The following is a 24,582-nucleotide window of genomic DNA, read 5'->3' as shown; positions in this document are numbered from 1 at the left end:
TCAATGTCCCCCGAGACCAGCTCAACTGTGCGCGGGCCCCTGGCAGGACCTTCCTACGCCCGCCCAGAGCTGGCTGCCGCGTACCCGTCCCGCCATTGTCACCGTGCCCGCCACACCAGCAAAGGCCTCTCTGACCCCACTGCTCCCTGTGCTCACCCTCAAGCCCCGGGGCATGCTGACAAAATGCTGCACCTAGAACATTCCGTGCTCTGACCACAGACCCCAGAGTCTCAAGCCCCTCCCCATGCCCAGGCATCAGGCCTCCCGCTCTCCCGCCCGATCTCCACGCGGCCTGTCCCCCTCGCCATCCCACCCGCCCACCCAAACGCCGGACTCCGCCCCCAAGCCCCCACAAACAGCACCACCACCCGAGCCCCAGCCTGTCGATCGCACCGTACCTGCAGCCCAGTCCCACCCGCTGGCCTCGTCCCCGCGCCACCACCCCTGGCTCCAGGTCCATCCCCTCCGGGGCCAGAGTCTCCCAAACTCCACGACCAGAGCCCTAGGGGCAAGGGCTTCTCATCACTGTGGGGACAGTTCCGGTACCCCGCTGTACCCCACCACTCTGCCTCCACGAGCCCCAACGCCGGCCCGCCCCTCACCATCGGGGCCGACACCCGCCTCGGCACAGACCCTTGGGGCCGAGCTCCCTGCCTCCTCAGGGCCTTTGCACGTACTGCTCCCTCAGCCCGGAACGTTCTCCCTCCACGTCTCTGCCTGGCTGACCCTCCTCATCCCACAGTCTCACCTCAGACGTCACCCCACATACCCAGGACTTGACCATCGTCACCGCGGGCCCCAGGCCATCCGAGCCCAGCCCCTGCACTGGTCCGGAGGCGGGCTCGGAAGGCTCCTCCAGGGACCTCCTCCTCAGCAGACGCCGACACTCCCAAGGGGCCCCCAGCGCTCTGGCCCCTTCCGTCGGGCGAGCGCGTGGGTCTGCCCCTCGCGTCTGGCCTCCTGGGCCGACGGTGGCACCAGGCTCCGCTCGCTCAGGGGCATGGAGACAAAGGCAGGCTGACCACCGCGAGCTCACAATTAATCTTGGTCCACACCACACAGGGTGGGCTGTCCTTCTACCCGCGATTTACATTTTTATTAAATCGCACAGGAAAATTAGAAACATTATTACTTCCCTCCATCTTTAACCCTTTCTCTGCCCGGCTCTGCACACAGCCGCCCATGCCGTCCATCCAAGGGTGACATCCAGGCTCCCACCCCACATCTGCCTGCCTGTCACCTCCACAGCGACCACAAGCTGTGGGGGTCCTCCCCACAGCATCCTCCTCACAGGAGTCCTCCCCACAGCATCCTCCTCACAGGAGTCCTCCCCACAGCCGAGGTCATCCCCACAGCATCCTCCTCACAGGAGACCTCCCCCAGCTGGGGTCCTCCCCACAGCACCCTCCACACAGGAGTCCTCCCCACAGCCCAGAGTCCTCCCCACAGCACTCTCCACACAGGAGTCCTCCCCACAGCTGGGGTCCTCCCCACAGCACCCTCCACACAGGAGTCCTCCCCACAGCCGAGGTCATCCCCACAGCACTCTCCACACAGGAGTCCTCCCCACAGCTGGGGTCCTCCCCACAGCACTCTCCACACAGGAGTCCTCCCCACAGCACCCTCCTCACAGGAGTCCTCCCCACAGCCGGGGTCATCCCCACAGCATCCTCCACATGGGAGTCCTCCCCACAGCCCAGGGTCCTCCCCACAGCACCCTCCACACAGGAGTCCTCCCCACAGCTGGGGTCCTCCCCACAGCACTCTCCACACAGGAGTCCTCCCCACAGCACCCTCCTCACAGGAGTCCTCCCCACAGCCGGGGTCATCCCCACAGCATCCTCATGGGAGTCCTCCCCACAGCCCAGGGTTCTCCCCACAGCATCCTCCACACAAGAGTCCTCCCCACAGCACCCTCCTCACAGGAGTCCTCCCCACAGCATCCTCCACACAGGAGTCCTCCCCACAGCTGTGGTCCTCCCCACAGCATCCTCCACACAGGAGTCCTCCCCACAGCCAGGGTCATCCCCACAGCATCCTCCACATGGGAGTCCTCCCCACAGCTGGGGTCCTCCCCACAGCACCCTCCACACAGCAGTCCTCCCCACAGCACCCTCCTCACAGGAGTCCTCCCCACAGCATCCTCCACACAGGAGTCCTCCCCACAGCTGTGGTCCTCCCCACAGCATCCTCCACACAGGAGTCCTCCCCACAGCCAGGGTCATCCCCACAGCATCCTCCACACAGGAGTCCTCCCCACAGCCAGGGTCATCCCCACAGCATCCTCCACATGGGAGTCCTCCCCACAGCTGGGGTCCTCCCCACAGCACCCTCCACACAGGAGTCCTCCTCATAGCCGGGGTCCTCCCCACAGCATCCTCCACATGGGATTCCTCCCCACAGCCCAGGGTCCTCCCCACAGCATCCTCCACAGGAGTCCTCCCCACAGCACCCTCCACACAGGGGTCAACCCCACAGCATCCTCCACACAGGAGTCCTCCCCACAGCCAGGGTCATCCCCACAGCATCCTCCTCACAGGAGTCCTCCTCACAGCCCCGGAGTCCTACAGCCGGAGTCCTCCCCACAGCACGGGGCCGTCCCCCCGAGGCCCGGGTCTGACCCAGCGTGTGCAGCCAGGAGGCAGCCTCCCCACTCCTCCCCCAGTGGCCTTGAGTCAGGCACAGGGCCTCCCCTCCGGCCTCAGCTTCCCTTCTATCCAACGGGAAGTTGAGGAGCTGGTGGGGTCTCGGCCAGGCCCCAGCTGTCACTCCTCCGCCCCGACACTGTCGGGACTCGGCCCCCCAAGCACCCGAGGCCCCGAGAGCTCCCGCTCCCCAGAGCCCAGTGACGCTGCACGGACGACCGCCCCCCAGGCAGCACTTCCCGCCCCCAGCCCCACAGGGGCCCCGTCAGCTCCACAGGGTTACACGCGGGAGGAGGCGGGGGGCGGGGGCGGCAGCAGACCCCGGAATGGGGGCTCAGCTGCTGGGGGAGCCCACGCCAGCACCCCGCCACATTCCTCCTCCTACTGTGCTAAAGACCGGGGGCGCCGGGATACGGGGCAGGTCGGCCGTCCCGGGGCACCACAGTCCCGCAGCGCGCCCCAGTCAGGGACGGACACTCGCAGGATGTGCAGAGCCCTCGGGAGGAAACTAGGAGGCCGAGGCCACAGCGGCCAGGGGGGTCTGTGGGGTGACTCCCAAGCGAGACGGGAAGCAACAGTGTAGCGGCCAAGGGGCAATACAGGAAGGGCATTCCGGGGAGAGAACGGCACGTGCAAAGGCCGCGAGCAGAAGGGCTGGGAACATTCTAGCAACAGGAAGCAGATCAGAACAGCTGGTCCCCTCGAGCAGGGACAAGCACCAGGTCCGGGGTCGGGACTTCACCCCGAGGACCATGGCAACGCAGGCGGGATCTAAGAGAGGACGGCATGACCGGGACAAGCGTTTCAGAACGAGTGAGCGTACAAGGAGGCTCGCATGGTCCCCGACGGCACGTGGCTCTGGGCTGTCACCCACACCCCACGTGCCACCCCCAAAAGCTTCTGCTCCTACTCCCAACACCAGAGTAGAAGAGGAACCAGGCCGTGGGCATGGGAGAAGCCCTCCCAAGTGGGGGCATCGAGGAGGGCTTCCCGTAGGAGGGGGCATCTGGGCACAGCATACAAAGGGTGTGCAGCAGCACTGCCACCGTCCCACTGTGCGGTGCCCGCCCACGCTTATCTGTGCCAGGAGCTGACCCAGATTTAGTCATGAATGAACCGGCCGAGAGTGGAGACTCTAATTACTGTTCCCTTTGCCTCGTCATGCATTATGCATCAACAGTGGGGGGGAGCACGCAGCGCCGTGAATTTCAGCCTCAATCGCTCCCGCGCCTCCTCCCCCCACCAGGAAGAGCCCTTCTTAGCTCCATATTTCACAAATACCTTAAGGGACCAAACAGGGAGCTAACGGTGGCAGAGCTGGTGGCACCGTGGGGGGGGGGCAGTCAGGCTGCTATCAGACACTGAATTAAAGCCCACAGGAGGGGCCAGGCCAGGAACGCAGGGTCAGAGCAACAGAAACATGTCCCCGTGAGACCTGAGCCAGTGGCTGTGGTCTCGGCTTGCCGGAGGCCACCAAGGCCGGGACTAAAGCTTCTCAACCCAACTGCCTTCCCCCGCTGGCGGCCTCCCTGCCGGCCCGGGCGGGGCCTGAAGGGCCATGAGCCTACAGGTGCCCCCACCGCTGACAGCCCAGGGGACACGGGAACCCCATCACCGGATGTGAGCCGAACTGCCAACCTCCACCCAGCAACCGCACCCAGGGCGCCGGCACAGCCTCTGGCTGTGCGCACGTCAGCTCCAGATGCCCCGGGGAAGCAGCTGTCCCCACCTGACAGGTGAGGAGGCGGAGGCCCTCACCCATGGCCCCGCCACTACGGGGCGCTCACGGCGGCCCCTGGGGAGCATCCACTTCCATCTCCACCACCGTCCGCCAGCCACGGTCCCGGCAGAGGGGCCACCACGCACACTGGACTGGGGCAGAGGGCTGGAGGGCCCACCCACTCCAGCAGCTCAAGTAACAGACCCCGTGGACCCCAACTCTCTGCCGGCACCTCAGCCTGGGCCCGCCTGGCCACACGGCCCAGAGCCCACCCTGGGCAGTTGTCACTGTCCCCCTGTTCCCCCCAACTCCACATCCACTATCCGGCTATGAGGCCCAGCACTGACACTGACGAGGGCTCCGAGCCCGTCCCCTCACCACCACCAGGGTGATGGGACAGCCAGCAGGCACTGCGGCCGTGGGGTGGAGGGGACCGAACCCAGGAAAGCTGCCTGGAGGAGGCGTGGTATCTGCAGACACCTGACAGAGCAGGAAGCGGGCCGGTGAATGGACGGTGTGGGCAGGACCCAGAGGAGGAAGCAGGCCTGGCCCCTGAGGACCAAGGGGTGTCCAGTGTGGTGGCAGGAGGGACGTGGGGCAGGCAAAGGGAGAGTAGGGCCAGGCAGCAGTGAGGACTTCATCCTGCAGGCACTGGGGAGCCACAGAGAGTGGTACACAGAGGAGAGTGCAGCTGACAGCAAGGGGGGCGCCCAGGAACGTGGGCACCAGGAGCCCAAAGCCCCTGCTCCAGCCCCATCCCGACCTCCTGCTGGGAACGCAGAGGCAGGAACCTCGGGCTCCACCTCCCACCCTCCCCAGAGAAATCTGGGCCCTGTGGCAGCCCAGGGTTGGGGTTTTTGTCAAGAAACCTCCAGTTTCCCCCAGCCCGCGGCTGCTGAGGCAGGAGCACAGGGCGACCAAATCGCTGCCCCTTCCAGCAGCTCGGGCAGGAAGCCGAGTCCGCTGCCCTCAAGCCAGACCCGAGCCGAGTAAGCCAGCTCCTGCCCCTTCCCGCCCCAGCGCCCCCTCCCCAGGACCATGAGCCACAACATCCTCACTTGTCAGCGCTGGAAGGGACCCACCGGGGCTGGGGAAACTGAGGCCCAGGCAGGGCAGGGTGGACTTGTCCATGCTTGGCCTCATCCTCTCCTCCAGGGCATGGAGCAGATGGGGGTTGGCGGGGATGGGGCCGTGCAGAGGACAGGGAGGCCCGGCTCAGGCCTGGGGAGAGCTTCAAGGAGGAGGCAGCACTGGTATCAGGCGGCTGGGACTGCAGAAGAGCGGGGGCGGGGCAGGCACACAGAGGGAACAGCCTGAGCAAAGGCTCAGAGTCAGGAACGCACAGGGCACCTCTCGGCTCTGCTTGGCCGGTGCCCCCCCACCAGAGAGACCGCCAGGTCTCGGAGGAGGCCTGGCAACGGGCCTGTGAGCGTTGCAGGCCGGAGGGCAGAAGGGCAGGAGGGTGCGGGGACGTCACATCTGCTGACCAAGCCCCTGCCCCCACGCGACTTCAGGGAGGAAACGCTCTTTCCCACAGTTACGAAAGATCCTCTTTGCTGGAAGGAAGAAGGCGAACCCAGAATCACACCATTCCGCGGCTGGGTGACGCACTGGCTGGGGTTGGGGGGCTGGTCCCACAGCCCGGGGCTCCATGACAAGGCCCACCCACCAGGAACCACCTACCTGGACACACGTCCCTGCCCAGGACACTAAGCAGTGACAGGCCGGTGGGGATTGGACAGGGGACTTAATCCCCCAAGTCCATGTCAAAGCCGCACCTGGCAATGGGTCTCACTCCCTGGCCCTGGGAGATTCCTGGGCCCCAGGAAGGGTCTGGAACCAGCTGCCCCTGAAGCCGCCCCTCCCAGGGAAATGCTTCCTCTCAAGGGAGCAGAACTCTCCCATCCTCCCCACAGTGCCCAGCCCAACACTGAGTGCTTCCCACATTCTAGGGCACAGGGCACAGGGCACAGGCCCCCCGGCACCAGAGCAAGAAACTGCTCTCCCCACCCTGCAGATGAGGATACTGAGGTCCAGAAAGGCCCCTAGCTACCACTCTTCCCTGCTCCCAGGCAAGGACTGAAGGTCTGGCCCTACTTAAGTTCACCGTCACGGCCACTCTAGATACAAGTGTCATCACCCCAATTCACAGATGACGAAGTCCAGGCTCAGAGAGGGAGACACTGTCCTAGGTCGCACAGCTGCAAAGGGCTGAGTGAGGACATGAACCAGGCCCATGAGTCCAGCCACCACAGCACTTCAGGGCCACCCAACCCACACACGGCTTCCCGGGCTCCAAGGAAGAGCCCCTCTTCCCAGCACTGACGAGGCATCCCCAACAGCCAGGTGCCCTCTGCCCACGCCAGCTCCCAAGGACAGGGAAGGGCAGGTGGAAATCCTATCAGCCCTGGGGCCTCTCCAAGGAGGAGGTGCCCCCCACTCACCTTGGCCGCAGGATTCGGTTTCCTGGCCTCTAATCAACGGATCACCAACAATCCTGGCAGCCACACGTGCACACACCGCCGGGCACCTCCACGACCGAGCCACCCATATCACTCATGCCGGGAGGACGGCAGCTGCCCGCTGCGCTCCGGCTGAGCAGCCAGCACAGGGAGGGCCAGCAGGGAGGCGGGCGGGTGCCTCCTCAGCACTCTCCATCATCCCCTGGGCAGAACCCCCAGGCCCACCAGGCAAGCCTGGGCTCTGCTGGGGCTGCCCACGTCGGCCTGGCAAGCCCACCCAGCACCTCCAGGGTGGCAGAGGCTCCCGGGGCCCAGTAGGGCTCAGCAGGACGGAGTCCAGGATTAACTGGCTACTTGGCATCTGCTATTGCTGCCAAGAGATGGAGAGACAGGCACGACACGGGCACCTCTGAGCCCGGCATCCTCACCGAGCTTGTGTCCTTCATCCATCCTCAGTCACCGCGGCTATGCTTCCTGACCCAGAGCCCTGAGCCGCCCGTGCCAGCAGCACACGGGGTCTCATGCAGACCCGCTCGTCCCAGCCCTGACTGTGCGGCGCCCGGCACGTGCCAGGCACTGTGAGTACTGGCGGGATGGACCTTTCAGGGTGGAAAACGTCTGTATCCCGTGTCCCCCTCTGGGAGAGAGCTCCCCGGTGTCAGGGCCGCACGGGCCTTCCGTTCTGACCCCACGGCCCCACCACGTGCTCAGGCCCACAGCAGGCCCTGGATAAACCCTGTCCCCTGAGCTGTAACGGCTCTGCCCGTTCCACCCAGCCTCTTCTCACCAAAGGCCTGGAACGGGCAACACGACGCGGTGTCTCGAGCTCAAGCCCTGGGGCCTGGCCACCTGGCAGACCCGGGCAGTGGCACCCCAGCTCTCTGTGCCTCAGTTTCCTTATCTGTAAAATGCAGGGAAAGGGCATGGGATTGGCCGCCCTGTACCCACAAGCTGTGTGGCCTTGAGGATCTGCTCAGCCTCTCTGAGCCCAGCCCTCACCTGTAAATGGACTGCAGTGGGCTAGGCACAGGCCAGTACCTGGGCACTTGGTGGACTGCCGCCCACCGGTCCTCTACCTGAGCCCCCGACTCCAATCAGGCCTGGGAGCCAGCAGGCCTAGCACTTTCTCTGGCCTGAACTGCTTTCTCGAAGTTCAGGACCCCCCTCCACCAAAGGCCTGCACGAGGCCTAGCTGTGCTCACACAGGCTGGCTGTGAGCCCCTGGGGAGACATGCCACCATCCTGGGGTCTCCATGTCCCCCCAGCCAGCAGCACTCATCACGGAAAGACCCCAGCTGGCCAGATGCTCCAACGACCCCCGCCCCAGGGCTAGGCTTCGCTGACTGCACAGCACAGCTGGTCCCTCCGTGGGTCGGGCCAGGGCCTGAGGTGGACACAGTCTGAACAAGGCTGAGCCCGGCCCTGCCCTCAACACACCCCGTCCAGCGAGATCCGAGGCAAGAACACCTCGTGTTTATTTACCCGACCGCCCACGGCCCACCCCACCCAGTACAAACACCCACAGCGGTCACCCTTTCTCCTGTCGTGGCTACCCCAAACTGCAACCTCCTGCCAAGAACCAGGGGAGGGGCGTGAGGAAACTGAGTCACGCTCCAAGGCACACCCACTGCCACCACCCACTCCCCACGCTGGCCCCAGAGGATGAGAGGGGCCACCCTGCAGAACTATCTGGGGATGGGGTGAGCTCCCTGTCACCAGGTATGTGCAAGCCAAGCCACTGAGCCCCCCTGGGGTGACACACACACTTGCCTTCTTCAAGGCCCCGGGCCTGGGCCAGGAACACGGGTGGAGTCTGGGAGGGCAGGACCTATCTAACAGGAGTTGCTAAAAAGAGCCAACAGGGAAGTAAAAATAGGAAATAAAAATAAAGTTGCTACAACCAGCCTGGTGTTTGTGTAGGAAACAAGGCATCTCCCCGCCGGGGCGGGGGCGGGGGGGGGGCGGGCTCAGCTCTGGCCCCTCCCAGGTGAGGAATGTCCCCCCCACCTCTGACCTCCAGGTGCCACCAGGACTTCCACCACGTGCCCTGAGGAATCTGGAGAACCCGGTTCAAATCCTAGCCCCGCCACTAACCAGCCGCGGGACCCCAGGCAAGGAGCTGAGCCCTGCTCCCCATCAGTGATGAGATGCAGACCCACCTCCAGGGGTGGCCCGCACACTCAAGGCAGCCACACACCTCCCTCTGCCAGGTTCCCCTCTGGGACCCTCCCCAACCGCACGCTCGCTCTACCCCAAGGAGGGCAGCCAGGAGTAAGAACACCAGACTGGAGTGAGAGACGAGCCAGCTCTCGGCTCACCCCCGCTCGCCGTGCGGCTCTCAGACCTCAATTTCCTCATCTAACAATTAGAGGAAGCCTTCCTTCCTATGCTTTCCTGTTGAGCCTTCCCAGGGTTGGCACTAGGTTCATTCGCACTAAAGTGTGCATGACTGACCCTGGCTTCAAGTTTGGCTCATTCTCTCCAGGTAAGGTACAGAAGGATCGGGTCCTAGAGCTGAGACACCCCAGCCAGAGGGCAAGGGAGGGTCGTGTATCCCATCGCCTCCCCATCCTTGGCGGTGTCAGGATTCTCCACTCGGGGCTTCATGTGGGAAAGATCAACAGGCCGGATCAACACTCGCTCATCCATTGGTTGAGTCTGCCTCAGGCACCCACTCAAAGGGAAGGAGTGCTCAAGACGACTGGTGATGGCTGCCATGGCCGGGCCTGGGACAGTGGGATGCATGCCACGTACAAGCCCCACTGACGGACCAGGTACTACTCCAGATGTTCCTCATCACTCCCAGGAGCCCCTTCAGCCCCACCACTGGGTCTGATGTCCATCAGCCCCTCGCCACTCCCCAGGAACTGGGGTGCGCTCTGGGGGACTGGCCAGGGAGGCCTGGGGGTGACACCATTGGTCTGACCCAGCACCAGCTAGCCCCAAACCACCCTCCCCACGACAGCCCAAGGTCTTTCTAGAACATACATCTGCTCTCAGCCCTCTCCACTCCCATACAGCCCACCTGCCCTGCCGGCCCCCACTGCCCTTCTCAGCACGGCCTGCCTCTGACCTGCCTGGGCCTCCCCGCACAGACACAACGGGCTGTGCCAGCCCCTGGACCTGCCTGTGCTGTCCCCTCAGCCTGGATTCACACCCCTCAAGGACCCAGCTGAAGGAGGGAGCCAGCTGGCTGGGGCAGTGGGCCCATCTCCAATCTGGACTCGCCTGTGCTGGCGGGGGGCACCCACCAAACACACACACACACACACACACACACACACACACACACACGCGCGCTCACGCAGGTTCACTCTGGCTCCGGACCCCAGTCACAGGAGCGACCCTGCCCCGTCCCCCTGCCCCACGTGGTTCTGGCTCCGAGTCCCCAGGGGGGTGTGGGGAGGACGGGGCCCTGAGGGAGGGGGCGGTACAGGGCGGGGAGCAGCGGGCAACACGCCCACTGCCAGGTCCTGGCCTTTCTTCCCAGTGCTCTCAGGTCCCAGACCCTCTGAGCTGGCCCGACAGCATGAGCAGGGGGTGCCCGTGGGCGTGAGCAGAGGGCCAGAGCGCAGACTGTGGGCCCCTGGCCTCCAGGTCATGGAGCCCAGGCCCGAGGTCAGGGGTGCCAGCAGCCCACCCTGTGCAGCCACGTGGGCTGGTGCCCCAGATCCCGGCTCGGAGCCCCACGTCCTGGCAGGCATGGGCCCCCAAGCACCAAGCGCAGAGTCCAGACAGCCAGGAGGATAACAGTGGTGATGACAGGCACCTCGTTGCTCTCAGACACGGGGGCAGAGGGGGGCGGGGCAGAGGGTCGGGGCGGGGGGGGGCCGGGGTAGGCCATCTCCAAAGCCCCGGAGGGACCTCCTCCCTCTGGGGTCCCCTGAGACCCCCAGGTCCCCACCAGGCCTGCTCCCTCCCCCGAGGCCATGATCTGCCTGCCCCCGCCCCTCACCCACGGGGCTGGGCAGAGCGCAGGGCCGGAGTAACGGCAGGGGGATCGGGGGGCCCGGGCGGCCCCCTCCGACAATGAGCTGCACAGCTTATCAGCCACGTCCAGTGCAGCGTGGGCTCCAGGAACCGTCCCTCCCCCCTCCATCAGCTGGCTAGAGAGCATCCCCACTGCCCGACGCAGGAGACAAGAAGCGTCCACAAGCAGATAAGTCTCGGCCCTGGGCTGCGGGCAGGGAGGCCACCACACCAGACCGCCCGCCGCGGCCAGGCACACACACAGGGCACACGCCTCCCCCCAGAACCGCAGCTGGCGACAACACCGTGAGACAGGACCTCGCCCGGTGACCCCAGGACCAGCCTGGGTCAGAGGGACCAGGGCACCACCTGGGCTAGGGGCCGGTCAACCTGGACCCAGCGCTGCCTGCGGTCCTGCGGCCAGGAGGATTCAGATGGCGCCCTGACCCGAGGAGGGCCTCTGAATACCACAGCATTTCCTCTTTATAAACCCTGTCCCACGCCAGCCACAGGAGCCAGAAAAAAGTGGGCAGGGAGCAAATGCCCGGTGGTGGCCTGTCCCAGGCCAGGGGGCCATGTCCACACACCCACCTGCCCTTTCCCAGCCTGAGGTGGGGGGCCCGGAGAGGCCCCTAGACCCCCAGGCCTGCTGTGCACTCTGCCTGCAGCGGCTCTGGTCCCCTCGGGCCCCGGGCTCATGACTGCAGACGCGGAACCTGAGATGGACCTGAACCAGGCCGGGGCAGCCCACTCCGACCGCCAGCTGCCTGGGTCCAGGCCTGGCCAGGCGAGTGCCAGGTGAGGAGCATGCAATGGGGGCCCCAGTCTCCAGCCCGGTGACCTCGGACATGCCACATCCCCTCCGTGTCCCCCAGCTGCAGCACGGGGAAATAGCCTCTCTCGACGGCTGCCAAACACACTCTTTCAACAGCTCATCAAAGAGCAGAGACCCCGGGCTGGGGGCAGAGGGCACAGTGGGAACGAACCACAGGAGCCTGGCCAGAGCCGCTGAAAGTCCCAGCGCCCATCCACACCCCAGGGTAGAGACGAGCCCCACCCCCCCTCCTCTGGGGGCCACCCTGCTGGGCCCTGACACAGGCAGTCATCTGGGGCTGAGGGTCCCTCCCCTCTGCGTCTGGGCACTGAGTCTGAGGGAAACCCTGGTTCTCTCCAGCAGCTGCACCCACATCAAGCAGAGCCGGGGTGGGGGGCTCACCCCGTGCGCAGGAACACACACCATGGCAGCCTCGGCCCCAGGCTCCCTCCCCAGCTCCCGGGGCCCCCAGCTGCGAGCGCCAGCCCCGGGAATCCTCGAGGGCAGGGTGCTGGCCCACAGTCCCGGACTCCTCCTGCTCCACTCCCAGGAGTCAGCACTAGGCCAGACACCCAGCAGGACTTCCCGCCTTTGGCAGTCTGAACAGACCCCCAGAAGGAGGGTGATTCAAATAACGATAACGACTTTAGAAGTCATCTTCACGAGGGGTGGGCTCACCCCCACAACATTTCTAAAACGGAGGGGACGGGGGAGAGGTCTGCAGAGAGCACTAATTCATTCAACAAACACTTTGCGAGGCTGGAGCAGCACCTGGCGCTATGGGCTCAGCAGCAAACAAGACCCATGAGCCAATGCCATCGACGAGCGGGGTGCTCTGAGGTCACAGGGCCCCATGGGAACGAAAGCCGCACCTGACGAGTGACGGCTGCCCAGGGACCCGGCTGGGAGCAGCGCCCGCCGGCCCTGTACTTCCCACCTCCAATTCGGTCCAACGTCCTTCCTTCCATTTTACAAACGAGGAAACGGACATAAAGAGAGAGGAAGTAACGTGCTCCACGTCACAAAGCCCACGTGGCAGAGCCAGAACGGAACAGGCAGGGGCCTGAGCGTGCCACCCCTTGGCCCAGCGCTGGAGGGGTCGGCCTCTTGGGGGTGAGGCTCCCTGGGGTCCCAGCCTCGGGGGAAGGTGGCCCCAAGGGCCCAGAGGGCTGGCGCCAAGCTGTGCCCAGGGAGACAGAAGAGGGAGGAGGGAAAGCCCTGGCTCCCCTCCCGCTGTCCTCGCCCCTCCAGCTGGGCCCAGGGAGGCGGTGGCCAGCACAGCCCCGCCCCAGGCCATGGCCCGCCTCTCCACGGTCTGAGCCCAGAGTGGCCGGGCACCCAACACCTAAGGCCCCCACCTCCCAACCCTCCTCCCAACCTTGATCCCGGGCAGAAAGTCCAGGAGCAGGGGTGAGGCGGGGCGGCTCCGCCACCTCCCGTGGACTCTGGCCCCAATCAGAGCTGTTTTCCTCAATTGAGACAAGGAGAGGAGAGGGTGAGGAGCCACCAGACAACCCAGTGACCTCACGGGAGGCTCCTGGGCAAATGACGCCTAGAGCTGCCCACGGAGAGAGGGGCAGGGGTCCCGGGGACGGATCAAGGGATGTGGGGACAGACGGGCAGGTGGGGAAGAGACCTCCAGCGGCTTCACCCAGAGAGGGACCCAACAATGGCCACTCACCCCAGGAGCCAGAGCTCTGAGCTGGTGGAACAACACGTGGGGGGCCGGCGTGGGTCATGCTTCAGACCAGGACATTCCAAGGCCCGGGAAGAAGAGGGGACATCAGGCCAGGAGGGGACCGGCTCAGAGGGGCTGAGCAGCAGGCAGGCCCACTCCAAGCCTCACCTCCTCACAGGGTTAATTATTCCCAGACCAGGTGACCACACCCCCCATGCTCACATGGTTCACCAGCACAGACCTGTAACCCAGCCAGCAAGGGGCAAGCCAGAGGAGCCTGACCATGCAGTCAGACCCTTCTGAAATCCTCCAGGGAGGACCCCTACCCACGCCCACATGGGCATTCCCTCTCCATACCCTTGGCTGGGGCCATTCTCTCTGCCTTGATTCCCTTCCCACATCCTGCCCAACAAACTCCTATTCATCCCTTAAAACCCAACTACAACATCACCTCCTCTGTGAAGCCTCCCTGACTTCCCCAGGCAGCTTACAGGTGACACAACTGAAGCCCAGACAGGCGAATTTCCCAGCCCAGGGCCACAAAGCCCCTAACTCAGAGCTGGCACTCACTCATCACACAAGGTAGCCTCTCTCACCACAAGTTTTAAACACGAGAAAGCCAGGGAGAAGAGTGAGTGGTGCTCAATGTGGCAGGGGAAGCTACAGGGCCACATGACACTAAGCAGAGGCCTGGCCTCTACACTGAGGCCAGTGGGGAGCCATGGAGCCTCCCCTCCAGGCAGGGGAGGTCAGAGCCCAAGGAGAGAAGCAGCCAGCCTGGCCTTGGGTGGTGGTCCACAGGCCCCCAGTGCCCCCTGCTGTGCCCAGCCCCCATTTGTGAGGTCCACTATTTCCCCATGACACACTGCTCACCCCCAAAGTGTCCACCACAACACTCCCAGTTCAAACCAGAGCCAGAGCCCGCTGGAGTGACCATACACACTCCCAGCCAACTCAGAGCCCATGGCTTCCTGGCCCCCAGGGACCTGCCCCCCTCAACCTCAGGAGGGCACACAGCCCATTCCTAAGGACCTGGTCCCCAGCTGTGCCACCTTGATCACACGGCCACCAGCTCATGGGAACAATGCCAAGGGGCAAGGAAGGAAGGGCAGAGGCCCTTGGCAGCCAGAGGGCCCCAGGGAAACTGAGGCCAGGAGAGGAGAAGGGACCTGCCCAGGCACACAGCAAGCAGATCAGAGAGCAGACCTGGGCCGCCCGCCCAGCCCTGGGCTGCACCCCTGCCTGGGAGTTGCTGCCTTGCCCTGTGGAGGCAGGAGTGGGTAACCAGCCCCCTGCCCAAGCAGGGCAGGACCGGGGGCTGAGGGGACCCCCCGGAGCTCCACCGCACAAACCTCTCCCAGAGGGAGCAGCGACAGCTCTGCTGAGGGCACCCCAGGCCACTCTGGATGAAGCCGGATCACAGGGGGTGAGTGGAAGAAAGGACTGTCTCAAGGAAGGACCCCCACCTCGGCTCGGACTCCCAAGCTGGCCTTCTGGGCCCTCACCAGCCAGGGCACCTCGGGCACATCATTCGACCTCCCGAGCCTGAAGCCCACATCCTGAAAACATGGACGAGACAGACCCCACCTCGCAGGCCTGTCCACGTGGAGAGCTGAGCACGAGGACAGCTCAGCACAGGGCCACCACCTCAACCACCACTGACCAGTGCTGCCCAATGCCCAGCCGTGCCTCTGACGGGCTAACGGCCAGTAAGGCAGGTGCTCTGGACACGAGGCCTGGGTCTATGGACAATGGGGACTGGACTGGCCTGCCAGCCCCTTGCCGGGGCACTGGGCGCATCCTCCACGGCATGGGTATGGAGCTGCCACTGACGGCCAGCCGTGGGGCCTTCTCCATCCTACTCCTTCATCAAGCGAGCATCTCTTGGACACCTGCAGTGGATGCTGCAGGACTGCGCACGCTCCCGACCAATGCTGCCCTCGGGAAGCCCCGGAAACAAGAGACGGCGGAGTGGGTGGCTGGCACGTCGCGAGCCGCACTGGCCAAGCACCTGCTCTACCAGGACAGCCTCGAAGTCCAGCCCGTGCACCGCATCAGCTAATCCTCACGTGTCCCCACGAGGCAGTGGGGTTACCCCACGGTACACACGAGGATGCAGGAAGGCAAAGGGCCAGAGGATCTGACAGCGGGCGTGAAACCAGGCAGCCCGGCACCAAGTCCAAAACTGTGCGCACCGCCCTCCACTCCACACCACACACAAACGACCAAGGACGGCCAGGCTGGCTCCGGCTGGGGAAGGAAGCGGACTTCCAGAGGACTTGGCTTTAGAGCTGACCCTGCAGACAGGCGGAGACAGACGGGAGAGGGGACAAGGAGTTCCAGGCAGAGGCACAGGCCAGCCAGGCCCGAGGGGCGCCTGCTCCAGAGGGCTGTGGCCAAGGCAGCCGTCCATCGTGAGCAAAGCAACTCCGGCCACCTGGGCTGTCACCGCCTGACCTCTGCCCGGGGCCAGGGCCGACACTTAAGCTAAATTGGTCAATTATAGGATACTTAGATCCCTCCCGGGGGCTTCCCAGCCTCCCTCGGTTCTGGGCAGCAGCACCAGGAAGCCTGTTGAATCAGTAACCTCATTACGGCCCAGCGGCCACACCCAGGGCTAGCTTTGAACTCCGCGGGGTTTATCCATGGCCGCTGGAGGATTTACACACGGCCTGGCCCGGGCCCAACTCACTCTCCTCTCCCCTCCCCTCTGCTCCCCTCCCCTCTCCTCAGTGCTGGAGGCTCCAGACTCAGGACAGCCAGCAGCAGCCTCTGCTGAGACCCATCACCAACAGCCCGTGCCCCAGACACAGCCAGGGAAACTGAGGCACAGCTGGATACCACTGTTGCTCAGACAGGCCCACAGAGGCGCAGGGAGGCCAGGGCCAGACCGAGGGCTCCCCTGTGCACCCCCAGCCCCAACTGACAGAGCTCCAGGCCACCTGTCTCAGGAACTCGGAGCCAAGGGCCAATCTCAGGAGAGAGGACCCCGAGGTCACGCCTCACACCGAGGCCCTCAGGGGCTCCAGCCCCACGAGGGCCCCCAGTGTCCCATGCCACAGCCCCAAGGCCAGGCCCCACCATGGCCCTCAGGTCCCTGCCCTGACCCCAGGAGGCCCCGCTGCCCTGCCCCCCACGGAGAGCCTGTCCCCCTACTTCTTCCGGTGCTCTGGGCCTGGCACGCCCTTCCCAGGCCTGGGCTTGGGCCCTCTTGACTGCCAGATGTTCCATCACTGTTCCCAGAGACACCAGGCCCCCCTCACTGAAGCCACTAACACCCCAGGCCCTGGGGCATCTCAGTTAATGTTAGGGGGTGCCTGGGGGGGGGCGCATGGGGTGGAGAGCATCTCTCCAAGGACAGGCTGGGGGCCCAGAAGGGAGAAGGCGACAGGAGGAGAGCCAGGCTGGGGGGGGGCGGAGGGTGTCCTCTCCCACCCCACACTCAGGGAAGGTGGAGATGCCCAGCCCAGACCAGTGGGCCTGTCTGACCCCCACGAGGCCACTCAGAGTCCCAGCCTCCAGCTCCCGCTGCTGTGCTGCATGGCCCGGCCAGGGCGGGGGAACGGCCCACTCACACGGGCACCTGCCGTGTCAGGCTCCAAGCCCACCTGGGACCCCTCCTCTTTCCAGCCCCGCTCTTCACAGAGCTGGAGGACAAATTGCAACCATGAGTATCACCACACACGCCCCCAGCCCCCATGGCCCCTGGACGCACACACACCTGAGCCAGCACCCCAGACCCTCACTGGGGCTCTGGCTCCCTCCAACCTCCTCTCCCACATTACCACCTCTCCCAGCTCCTGCCACAGGGCCTCCAGGCCAGGCCTCTGGGCCTTTGTCTGGCTGTCCCTGCCACTCGGAGTGCCCCTCCCCCACCACCTGTTGCAACCCTGCCTCTCCTTCAGAGCCCACACCAGAACCGGCCCCAACGGGAGGCCCCTGCCACCCCTCCACTCCTCACACCCACCTCCGTGGGGCGACAGGACCAGGACGGCACCCGACAGCTGCGCCCCAGGTGCCGTGTGGACTGAACCCAGCCAGCGGGCCTGAGTCCTTCTGAGAGAGAGCTCAAGACTCTTCCAGGATCAGCTGGGGAGGCTGGGCGTGTGCACGTGTGATTGTGTGCATGTGTGTACGTGCGTGTGTGTGTCCCTCTGTGTGCATGTGTGTTCATGTGGGCTTCCATTCACAGGTATGTGCATGCTTGTGTTGGGGGTGGAGAGCACAGAGATCACCAAGGCCCCGCCCTGCCCTGGGGACCCAATGTGGCCATCCTTGCCCAGTCCGCCCCCAGGTCCCTCAGGAATATGCTCCCAGACAGCTCCGCCCTGGCAGGGTGAGGAGGTGGGTGCCAGGCCAGGCCATGAGGGTCCTCAGGCTGTGCCCCTGGCTGCTGAACCCACCCATGGCTTTCCAGCCCATCGACAGCCCCTACCCTGCCCATTCCCCGCCAAGGACAACCCTGGATGAAGACCAGGGGTCTCCACCCCCTACAGGGCCTTCCAGGGTTAAAGGGGACAGAACAGACATAGAGAAGCTTCATCTTCCGCCACGTCCCACAGAGCAAACTCACTCACCCAGGGGCCCAAGACCCATAACGGGGCTCCCAGGGAGCCAGGACAGGGCACAGATCCAGGCCCCAGCAGGCAGGCAGCTTCTGAAGATGCTACCTGAGGACCAGGAGGCCTGGGGGGCAGTGACACCACCCCGGGTGGTGCCCAGGGTCCCCAGACTGGGAAATCAACTTACTGAGACAAAGCAGACAGACCCGCCCACAGGTGCAGCCCTGGTGCAAAGGCCGTGACGGGCCCCACGGGAGGGTTTGCCTTCCCCATCCACTCAGTGGGCCCGTCTCCGTGAAGCCTCAATGAAGTCCCGAAAATCAAGTCCTAGGTACACAGCAGGTGCCCAATGGATGGAGCCATAAGGACCCTCTCAGGGGCAGCACAGGGCCCCAGACAAGTTGGGAGGATTTTAAAAATGCTTCAGGTAGGGACCACGGAGACCATCTGGATCCTGAGACGAAGAAATCAGGCCCTGAGCCGCTGCCTCGCTCACCAGCTCCACTCACTGGGGGACGCGGGGATGGAGGGACAGGAGGACACACAGACACGGGGACACACAACAAACAGCGCCGGGCGGAGCGGCAGGCAGGGCCTGGCTGCAGGGGTGAGTACGATGTAGCCAGAGAGAGCGAGTGTGAGTGAGTGTGCACACGCCCAGGCCCTGCACGTGCGTGTGCACGTCCTCACTCTACCCTGCATCGGCCTGGGCCAATTTTACTTAGCTGTTTCTGCTCCATTTCACGCTCATTCAGCTGCTGAGCCAGACAATCGCTTTGTAACTCTAGGGTGCAATTTCCCTGTCTGTGAGGCGCTGGGGCACAACCACTCAGAACATCTCGCACCAGGCTCGGGTGGGTGTGCAAGTGAGTCCCTCACCCCACACGGCTCCCAGGGGCCTCGGGGAGAGTCCGCACAGGGGAGACCCAGCAGGGGCGAGGGCGCCCAGACCAGGGGCCACATGAGTGTCCGCTCAACCTCGGAGGACGGGGCCAGGCCCGCCCTCTCATCCCACATCTGCTCCACACCAGGATAGCACCAGCCATCATCCCTGCTTCGTGTCCTGCTTGGTCCAACACTCAAGACCTGGGCCTGGCTCTGACCCAGGCAGGAGGCACAGGCAGGACCTGGCCACAGGCCTCGCCTTCGAGGAGGGACCGCCAGGTAGACACGCCCCTAGGACAAAATGGGCTGCCTTCCCCAGCGCCCTAGAAGAGCCAGCGCAGGCGTCTATTCTACAGATGGACAGCTGAGGCTCAGACAGGCCCACGGGCAGGCCACCCACACAGGCAGCAAAGACAGAGGACCGGACCCCCAGTGGCCTGACCACCAGCCCAGCAACAGGACACACCCCCCCCAGAAGGTGCAGCTCCTGGAGTCCCCCCAACCCAGTGATGGCCAGGTCATTCCAGAGAGAGCAGGAGAGGGGAGCAAGTGACAAAGGGGCCTTAATAGCAGGGGAAGGAGGAGAGGAAGAGAGAGTGAAGGATGGAGCTGCACCTTGTAAAATGTAAATATTGCAAGCAGGGGAGGTGAGGGGAGGGGAGGGACCAGCCCTCTCCCCCACTCCTCCATAGCATCCATGAAATTGACCCGCTTAACCTGCATCGGAACAAAGGTCTTGAAGGTGATCCCCAAATGGACACCACTCCACCAGCCACCCAGGCTCTGAGTCCAGACACACACGGTCTTGAGAGACTGGACCCCTGCCCATCCCTGGCCCTGCCAATGGTCAGTTCCCATGGAAAGAGACCAGTTAATGGAACACCTCAAGGCCCTGGCCACCGAAGCCGGGTACAAACAACAAACTTGGACAAACCTAGAGCCAGCGGAGAAAACAAGGAGGGGCAGGTCTTGGCTTGCAGAGCCTCAGCCTGATGACAGTGCCCCAGCCTGAGCCCCCTCAGTGGCCCCTGCTCTGTGTCCTACGGAGAGCAGCAGAGCCAGCCCAAGAGCCCTCTCCTCCTAGAGGACGGGCCTTACTCGCCACTCGAGGCCACGGCTCTGAAACGTGCCAACTGTGGGCAGAGCCCACGCAACCCAAGAAAGTGCAACTCCGCAGGCAGCTTCCACTGGCTCTGGACAGGCGTCTCACCCCACCCTACCCACCACGCCACCGTCTGTGCAGCTGAAGTCTGTCCCACCTCGACTCACCAAGAGACCCCTCTTCTGGTGCCAAAGCCCCGAGCATGTGCGCCCAGCCCCGCCCAGGGAGGGGCCACACCGCCGAGCACCCACTCTGTGCCCTCAGAGTAATGCCACAACTACCGCCCCAGACCACCTTTCCCAAGAGAGGAAAGGAAGACGACCAACTGAAACCCCCGCCCAGAGCCACAGAGGGGGCAGGGCAGGGCCCAGGGAGGACAGGCAGAGGGCCTCCTGGAGGTGGCGCAGCTCCCCGCCAGCCCTGAAGGGCAGGGGCAGCGGGAAGAGCTGGCAGAGCTGGGAACAGGCCCCCAGCAGCTGCCCTTGTGTGAGCAGGGCTGCTCCCTCAACTCTGCCCAACCCTAGCTCAGAGCCGCCCAGCCCTCCCTCCACGGCCCTTCCTGGGGCCCCGGCTCGTCCCACCCACGTCTGGGCAGAGGGGGTCAGGGCTGCACGCTGGGCCCAGGCACAGGCAGCCAGACCCAGGCAAGGATACAGGCCAGCAAGGCCACGGTCAGGCCACATCTGAGGGCTGTTTTTCTCACCCTGACACTTTCCCAGTCAACAAACAAGAGCCCCCTCTGGAGTTTACCAAAACAACCGCCTCAACAGCCGGCAGTGCCCAGACGGAGACACCACCGCCTCGGCAGGCCAGACTCCAAGCCTGGACTCCCGGCCCAGCCTCCTGAGAGTCATGTGACCCTGTTATTTCGGGAGGCCCCGGAATGTGCTCTATTTTGGGTCCTGAGGGCTCTGATGTTACCAGAAGCCCCTCACCAGGGCTCCAGGTTCGCTCAGGTCACAGAGGGTCCCCCAAAGAGTGGCCAGTGGGCCTATCGCTCTGCTATTGGCCACCCCAACCCTCCCCGTGGAAACGGGCCACTAGCAGCCGAGGGGTCTGGTGAGGTCTGAGACCTTTGGACTTCCTCTGCAGGCTCAGCCTTCCACCCCCACCGTCCCGGCTGATGCCAGTACAGCCTCCCCCTCCGGGCACGGGGGCACTGGCCAGCCCTGGGCCGTGGGGGCAGGAAGCAACGGCTGCCTTGGGTGAGGTACTCAGCCCCCACAGCTGTACTGCGGGCTCGTTCCTGCCCTCACCGGGTGGCTCACTGGACAGCAGACCCCGGGTAAGGGAGGGTGAGTGCCCAGCCCACCAAGCCCCACGGCGGTGGGCGCTGGGAGAAGGAAGCCCTCTCTGCCCGAGGCCTCAAAAGTGGCTGCACAGCTGAAAGGGGCAGCAACGCCTTCCCAGCAAGTCCAGGTCTGGCCTGGCCGCCAGCCAGGCCCTGGACAAGCCGGGCCTTCTGACACTCACCCCCATGAGGGATTAGGCTGTGTTGACAAAAGGGCTTAGGCAAGTAGCCGCTTAAATGGACCTTCAACTCCACCGGACTTCAGAGCTGGTCACAAGCTTAGAAAAAAATAAAATGTAATCAGAGCCCAGGACTCTGTGCTCAGGCCTCGGGCGTGGGCTGCCTGGGAGGTCACCGGCCGGGTCAGGGAGAGCTGCTGCTCATGTGAAGAGAAGTCCTGGAGCCTCCTTGTGCCAGGGAGGTGGGGGGGGGGGGGCACCCATCCAGGTTCCTGGGGCAGTGGCTAGAAGGCATGAGATCTCCTCTTCATGGGGACTCTGGCTCAGCCACCCTGCAGCCTGGGCCATACATGTGCCAACTCCCAGGACCGTCCCAAGATGTCAGGGACAGGGACCTGTCCTCTCCCAGCACCCAGCCTGGGCTCTGCCACATGGAGGGGGGGCCAAAGACAGAGCTGAGCATTCCTGTTCCAGAAGGGATCTGGGAGAGTCGAGCTCTGTGTGTGAGCATGAGACTGTGCTAAGCTTTAACGGGGGAAAAGAAGACGCTGGCAGCCCACACAGGGGCCCTGCCAGCCCCACACTAAGCCGGGCAGGTAAGTCCCAACCAACCAGCTTTCTTTTTTGCTCCACACACACCGGCACCACCGGCCGGGGGGTCTGAGCCCCAAATCCACCACTCTGGAGCCTGGAGCCTCAGCCTCCCCCAGCCAGTTTTCTTATCTGCAAAATGGACATGCGTGCCCACCCCTGGGGGTGTGGGAGGCCCCGGAGCTCCCTCGAGGAGGGCGCCCAGCCCGGCGCCCACCAAGGTCTCCGTCCTACAGAAGTCAGGAAGGGAGTCTTACATTTGACAAACTTGAAACTGTACCCCAGTCGCCCTGCAGCACACCCGTCTGTGAGTGGGCCCTGGGGGGCTGCGACCCTCGCCCTGACATGGTGGGGGGACCAGCTCCATGCAGGCTCCCCTCCACCTCCAAAACTCTCCAAGGTCCCTGCAGCCATATTGTGTTCTGACCCTCAACCGGGGGCCAAACTGTACCCCAGGCTGCAGGGGCACAGACAGGCAGGAGGGGCGACAGACCGCAGGGTTTCATTCATAATCAGCTGTTTTAATTTCCATTCAGCACAAATCCTTCACCCAGCCTGACAGCCTGGCTGCCGTCCCCACCACCAAATTAATATCCTTCCTGGAGCTCATTTATAAAGTCTCCCCACCCACCTCCCCTGCCTCGAACTGGCTCCCAAACCCTAGGGAGGGCAGCGGCTGGGGGCGCCTGGCCATGCCCCGTCCTCCTCCTAGGTGCGTCTGGCCGGGAGTTGGAGGGCAGTCTGGGGCAGGGAGGCCACTGGGCAGGGGACAGGAAAACTGATCCTCCGTGCGTCAGGGGTGTCTTCCCCCAAGTGTCGGGCCAGCCCCGGAGAACACCCCGGGCGTGCCAGAGTGAGGGGCCCCATTTCTGGGACGGGGCCTTCCCGGGTTTTATGTTCCCAGTCACCTGGCCCCTTGGTGACCCTGCCCACCGGCGCCTGGACAGCTCGGGGGAGGAGGGGTCCCGTGGGTTCCAGGCCGGCGGCCTGCTGGGCTCGGCAGCCCGGGCGGCGGCGCAGAGGCCGTCCCGATGCCAGGGCGGCCGGAGGCTGGGAGCGCACAAGTTGCTCCGCCCGCCCCGGCCCGGTCCCTGCGCCGCGCTGCTGGAGCCGGGTGCCGGGGCCGCGGGGCGGGGGGCGCGGGCGCTGCCAGGCCGGGGGCGAACTAAACTGCGCCGGGGTGGGGGGGCAGGAACCCCGCGGTCCCGGCCGCCCCTCCGGCCCCGCCGCGCTGCCCACTCCCGCTCCGGGGGCCGCCCTCGCCCCCTCCCCGCCCTGCCGGCCGGGGGAAAAGTTGCGCGGCCCCCGGCCCCGGGCCCCGCGCCCCAACTCCGCGCAGGCCGGCGGGGGACGCGGGGCCGAGCGGGCCGGCGCCCCCGCGCGCGCCGGGAACGCGCCCCCCGCCCCGCCGCCGCCGCCGCCGCCCCCCGCGCCGCGCGGCCCGAGACTCACCGAGCGGCAGGAAATGTTTGGTGTCCATGTCTGCGGCGCCCTGGCCGGCGGCGGGACACGGGCGAGCGCGGCGGCCCCCGGCGCGGCCGGCCGGGCCCGGGCGGCGGGAGCCGGCGGCGGCGGCGGCGGCGGCGGCGCGCGGAGGCCGCGGCGCGGCGAGTTGTTGCAAAAGTCGCCCAACAATGTAAACTACTTGTGCTGCGCGCCGCCGCCGCGCGCCCGCGCCCGCGCCCCCGCCGCGCGCGCCCGCGCCCCGCTCCGACCGCTGCGGCGCCGGCGGGGGGGCGGCGGGGGGCCCGCGACGGGCGCGGACTCGGCGCAGCGCCGCCGCCCCGCCCGGCCCGCGCGCCCGCCCCGCCCCGCCCCCGCCCGGAGCGCGCCCCCCGTCGCCCCCCGCCCCGCCCCGCCCCGCCCGCGCCCGCGCGCCCGGGCCCGAGTTGCGAGCGGGCGAGCGCCGTGCAAACTTGCAAGTTTGCCTCCGCCAGGGGTTCCCGGGAGCCGCGCGGGGGCGGCGGGGGAGGAGAGCGCGGGCGGGCGGGGCGCGAGCAGAATTCCCTCCCCGGCTGCCAAAAAAAAAAGCACCACCGCCCGGCGGAGGAGGAGCGGAGCGGGGCTGGAGGGCCCGACGCGGCCGGGCCATTGTCTGGGCGGCCACACAAAGCGGGCGGCCGCGCTGCGCGCCCACCCCGGCCCGGGCCCTGCGCACCGCCCGCCCCGGCCGACCCGGGGGGAAACTGAGTCCCGGAAGGGCCGTGAGCCCTGACGCGGGAGCACGAGCTCCGCTCCTCTGTTCGGGGAGTTTTATTTTCGGGACCCTCCCCCAGAGTGCCCCCCACTTTGACACCTAAGGGAAAGCAAGGCCGAAGGGCACCCCGGTCACGCCCCAGGGTCGGACCCACAGGCCAGCGGGAAGGGAGAGGGGCTCAGCTTCCGCTGCACGTGGGCCCCACTTTTGGGACCCTCTTTAAGGCACCAGGCTGGGAAGAGCTGCGGCGAGTTGGGCACTGACTTGGTGGCCGGTGGCTATTTTTATGCCTTGGGTGTAAATTCATGATTTGTTTGTTTGAAAGCGAAAGGAAGCACGCCTGCCTGCGACCGCTTGGGCGGCTGGAGGTGGGTTTGGGTGTGAGGTATCTGCACGGCCGAGCCTCCTGCAGCAGGCGCCCCGGCCCCTGCGCCAGGCTGGCCCGGCGCAGCGCGTCTCCCTTCTCACCGCCTGCCCGCCACGAGGC

The 24,582-nt window shown here is 65.4% G+C and overlaps 1 protein-coding gene across 1 annotated transcript in view; it reads right to left on the bottom strand.

Annotated features, from left to right (window-relative positions):
- The window catches only part of RXRA (retinoid X receptor alpha), a 105,686-nt gene extending 82,233 nt beyond the window's left edge, over positions 1–23,453 (bottom strand). The window contains exon 1 of the mRNA XM_058524439.1: positions 23,351–23,453. Within this exon, the coding sequence (XP_058380422.1) occupies positions 23,351–23,378 (28 nt within the window). The 5' untranslated portion in view covers positions 23,379–23,453. The remainder of the gene's footprint in view (positions 1–23,350) is intronic.
- Positions 23,454–24,582: the final 1,129 nt, after the last annotated feature.

Source organism: Diceros bicornis, chromosome 28 (assembly GCF_020826845.1).
Source record: "Diceros bicornis minor isolate mBicDic1 chromosome 28, mDicBic1.mat.cur, whole genome shotgun sequence".
In the NCBI taxonomy this organism is placed as follows: Eukaryota; Metazoa; Chordata; class Mammalia; order Perissodactyla; family Rhinocerotidae; genus Diceros; species Diceros bicornis.
This window is presented reverse-complemented; position numbering and strand designations above follow the sequence as displayed.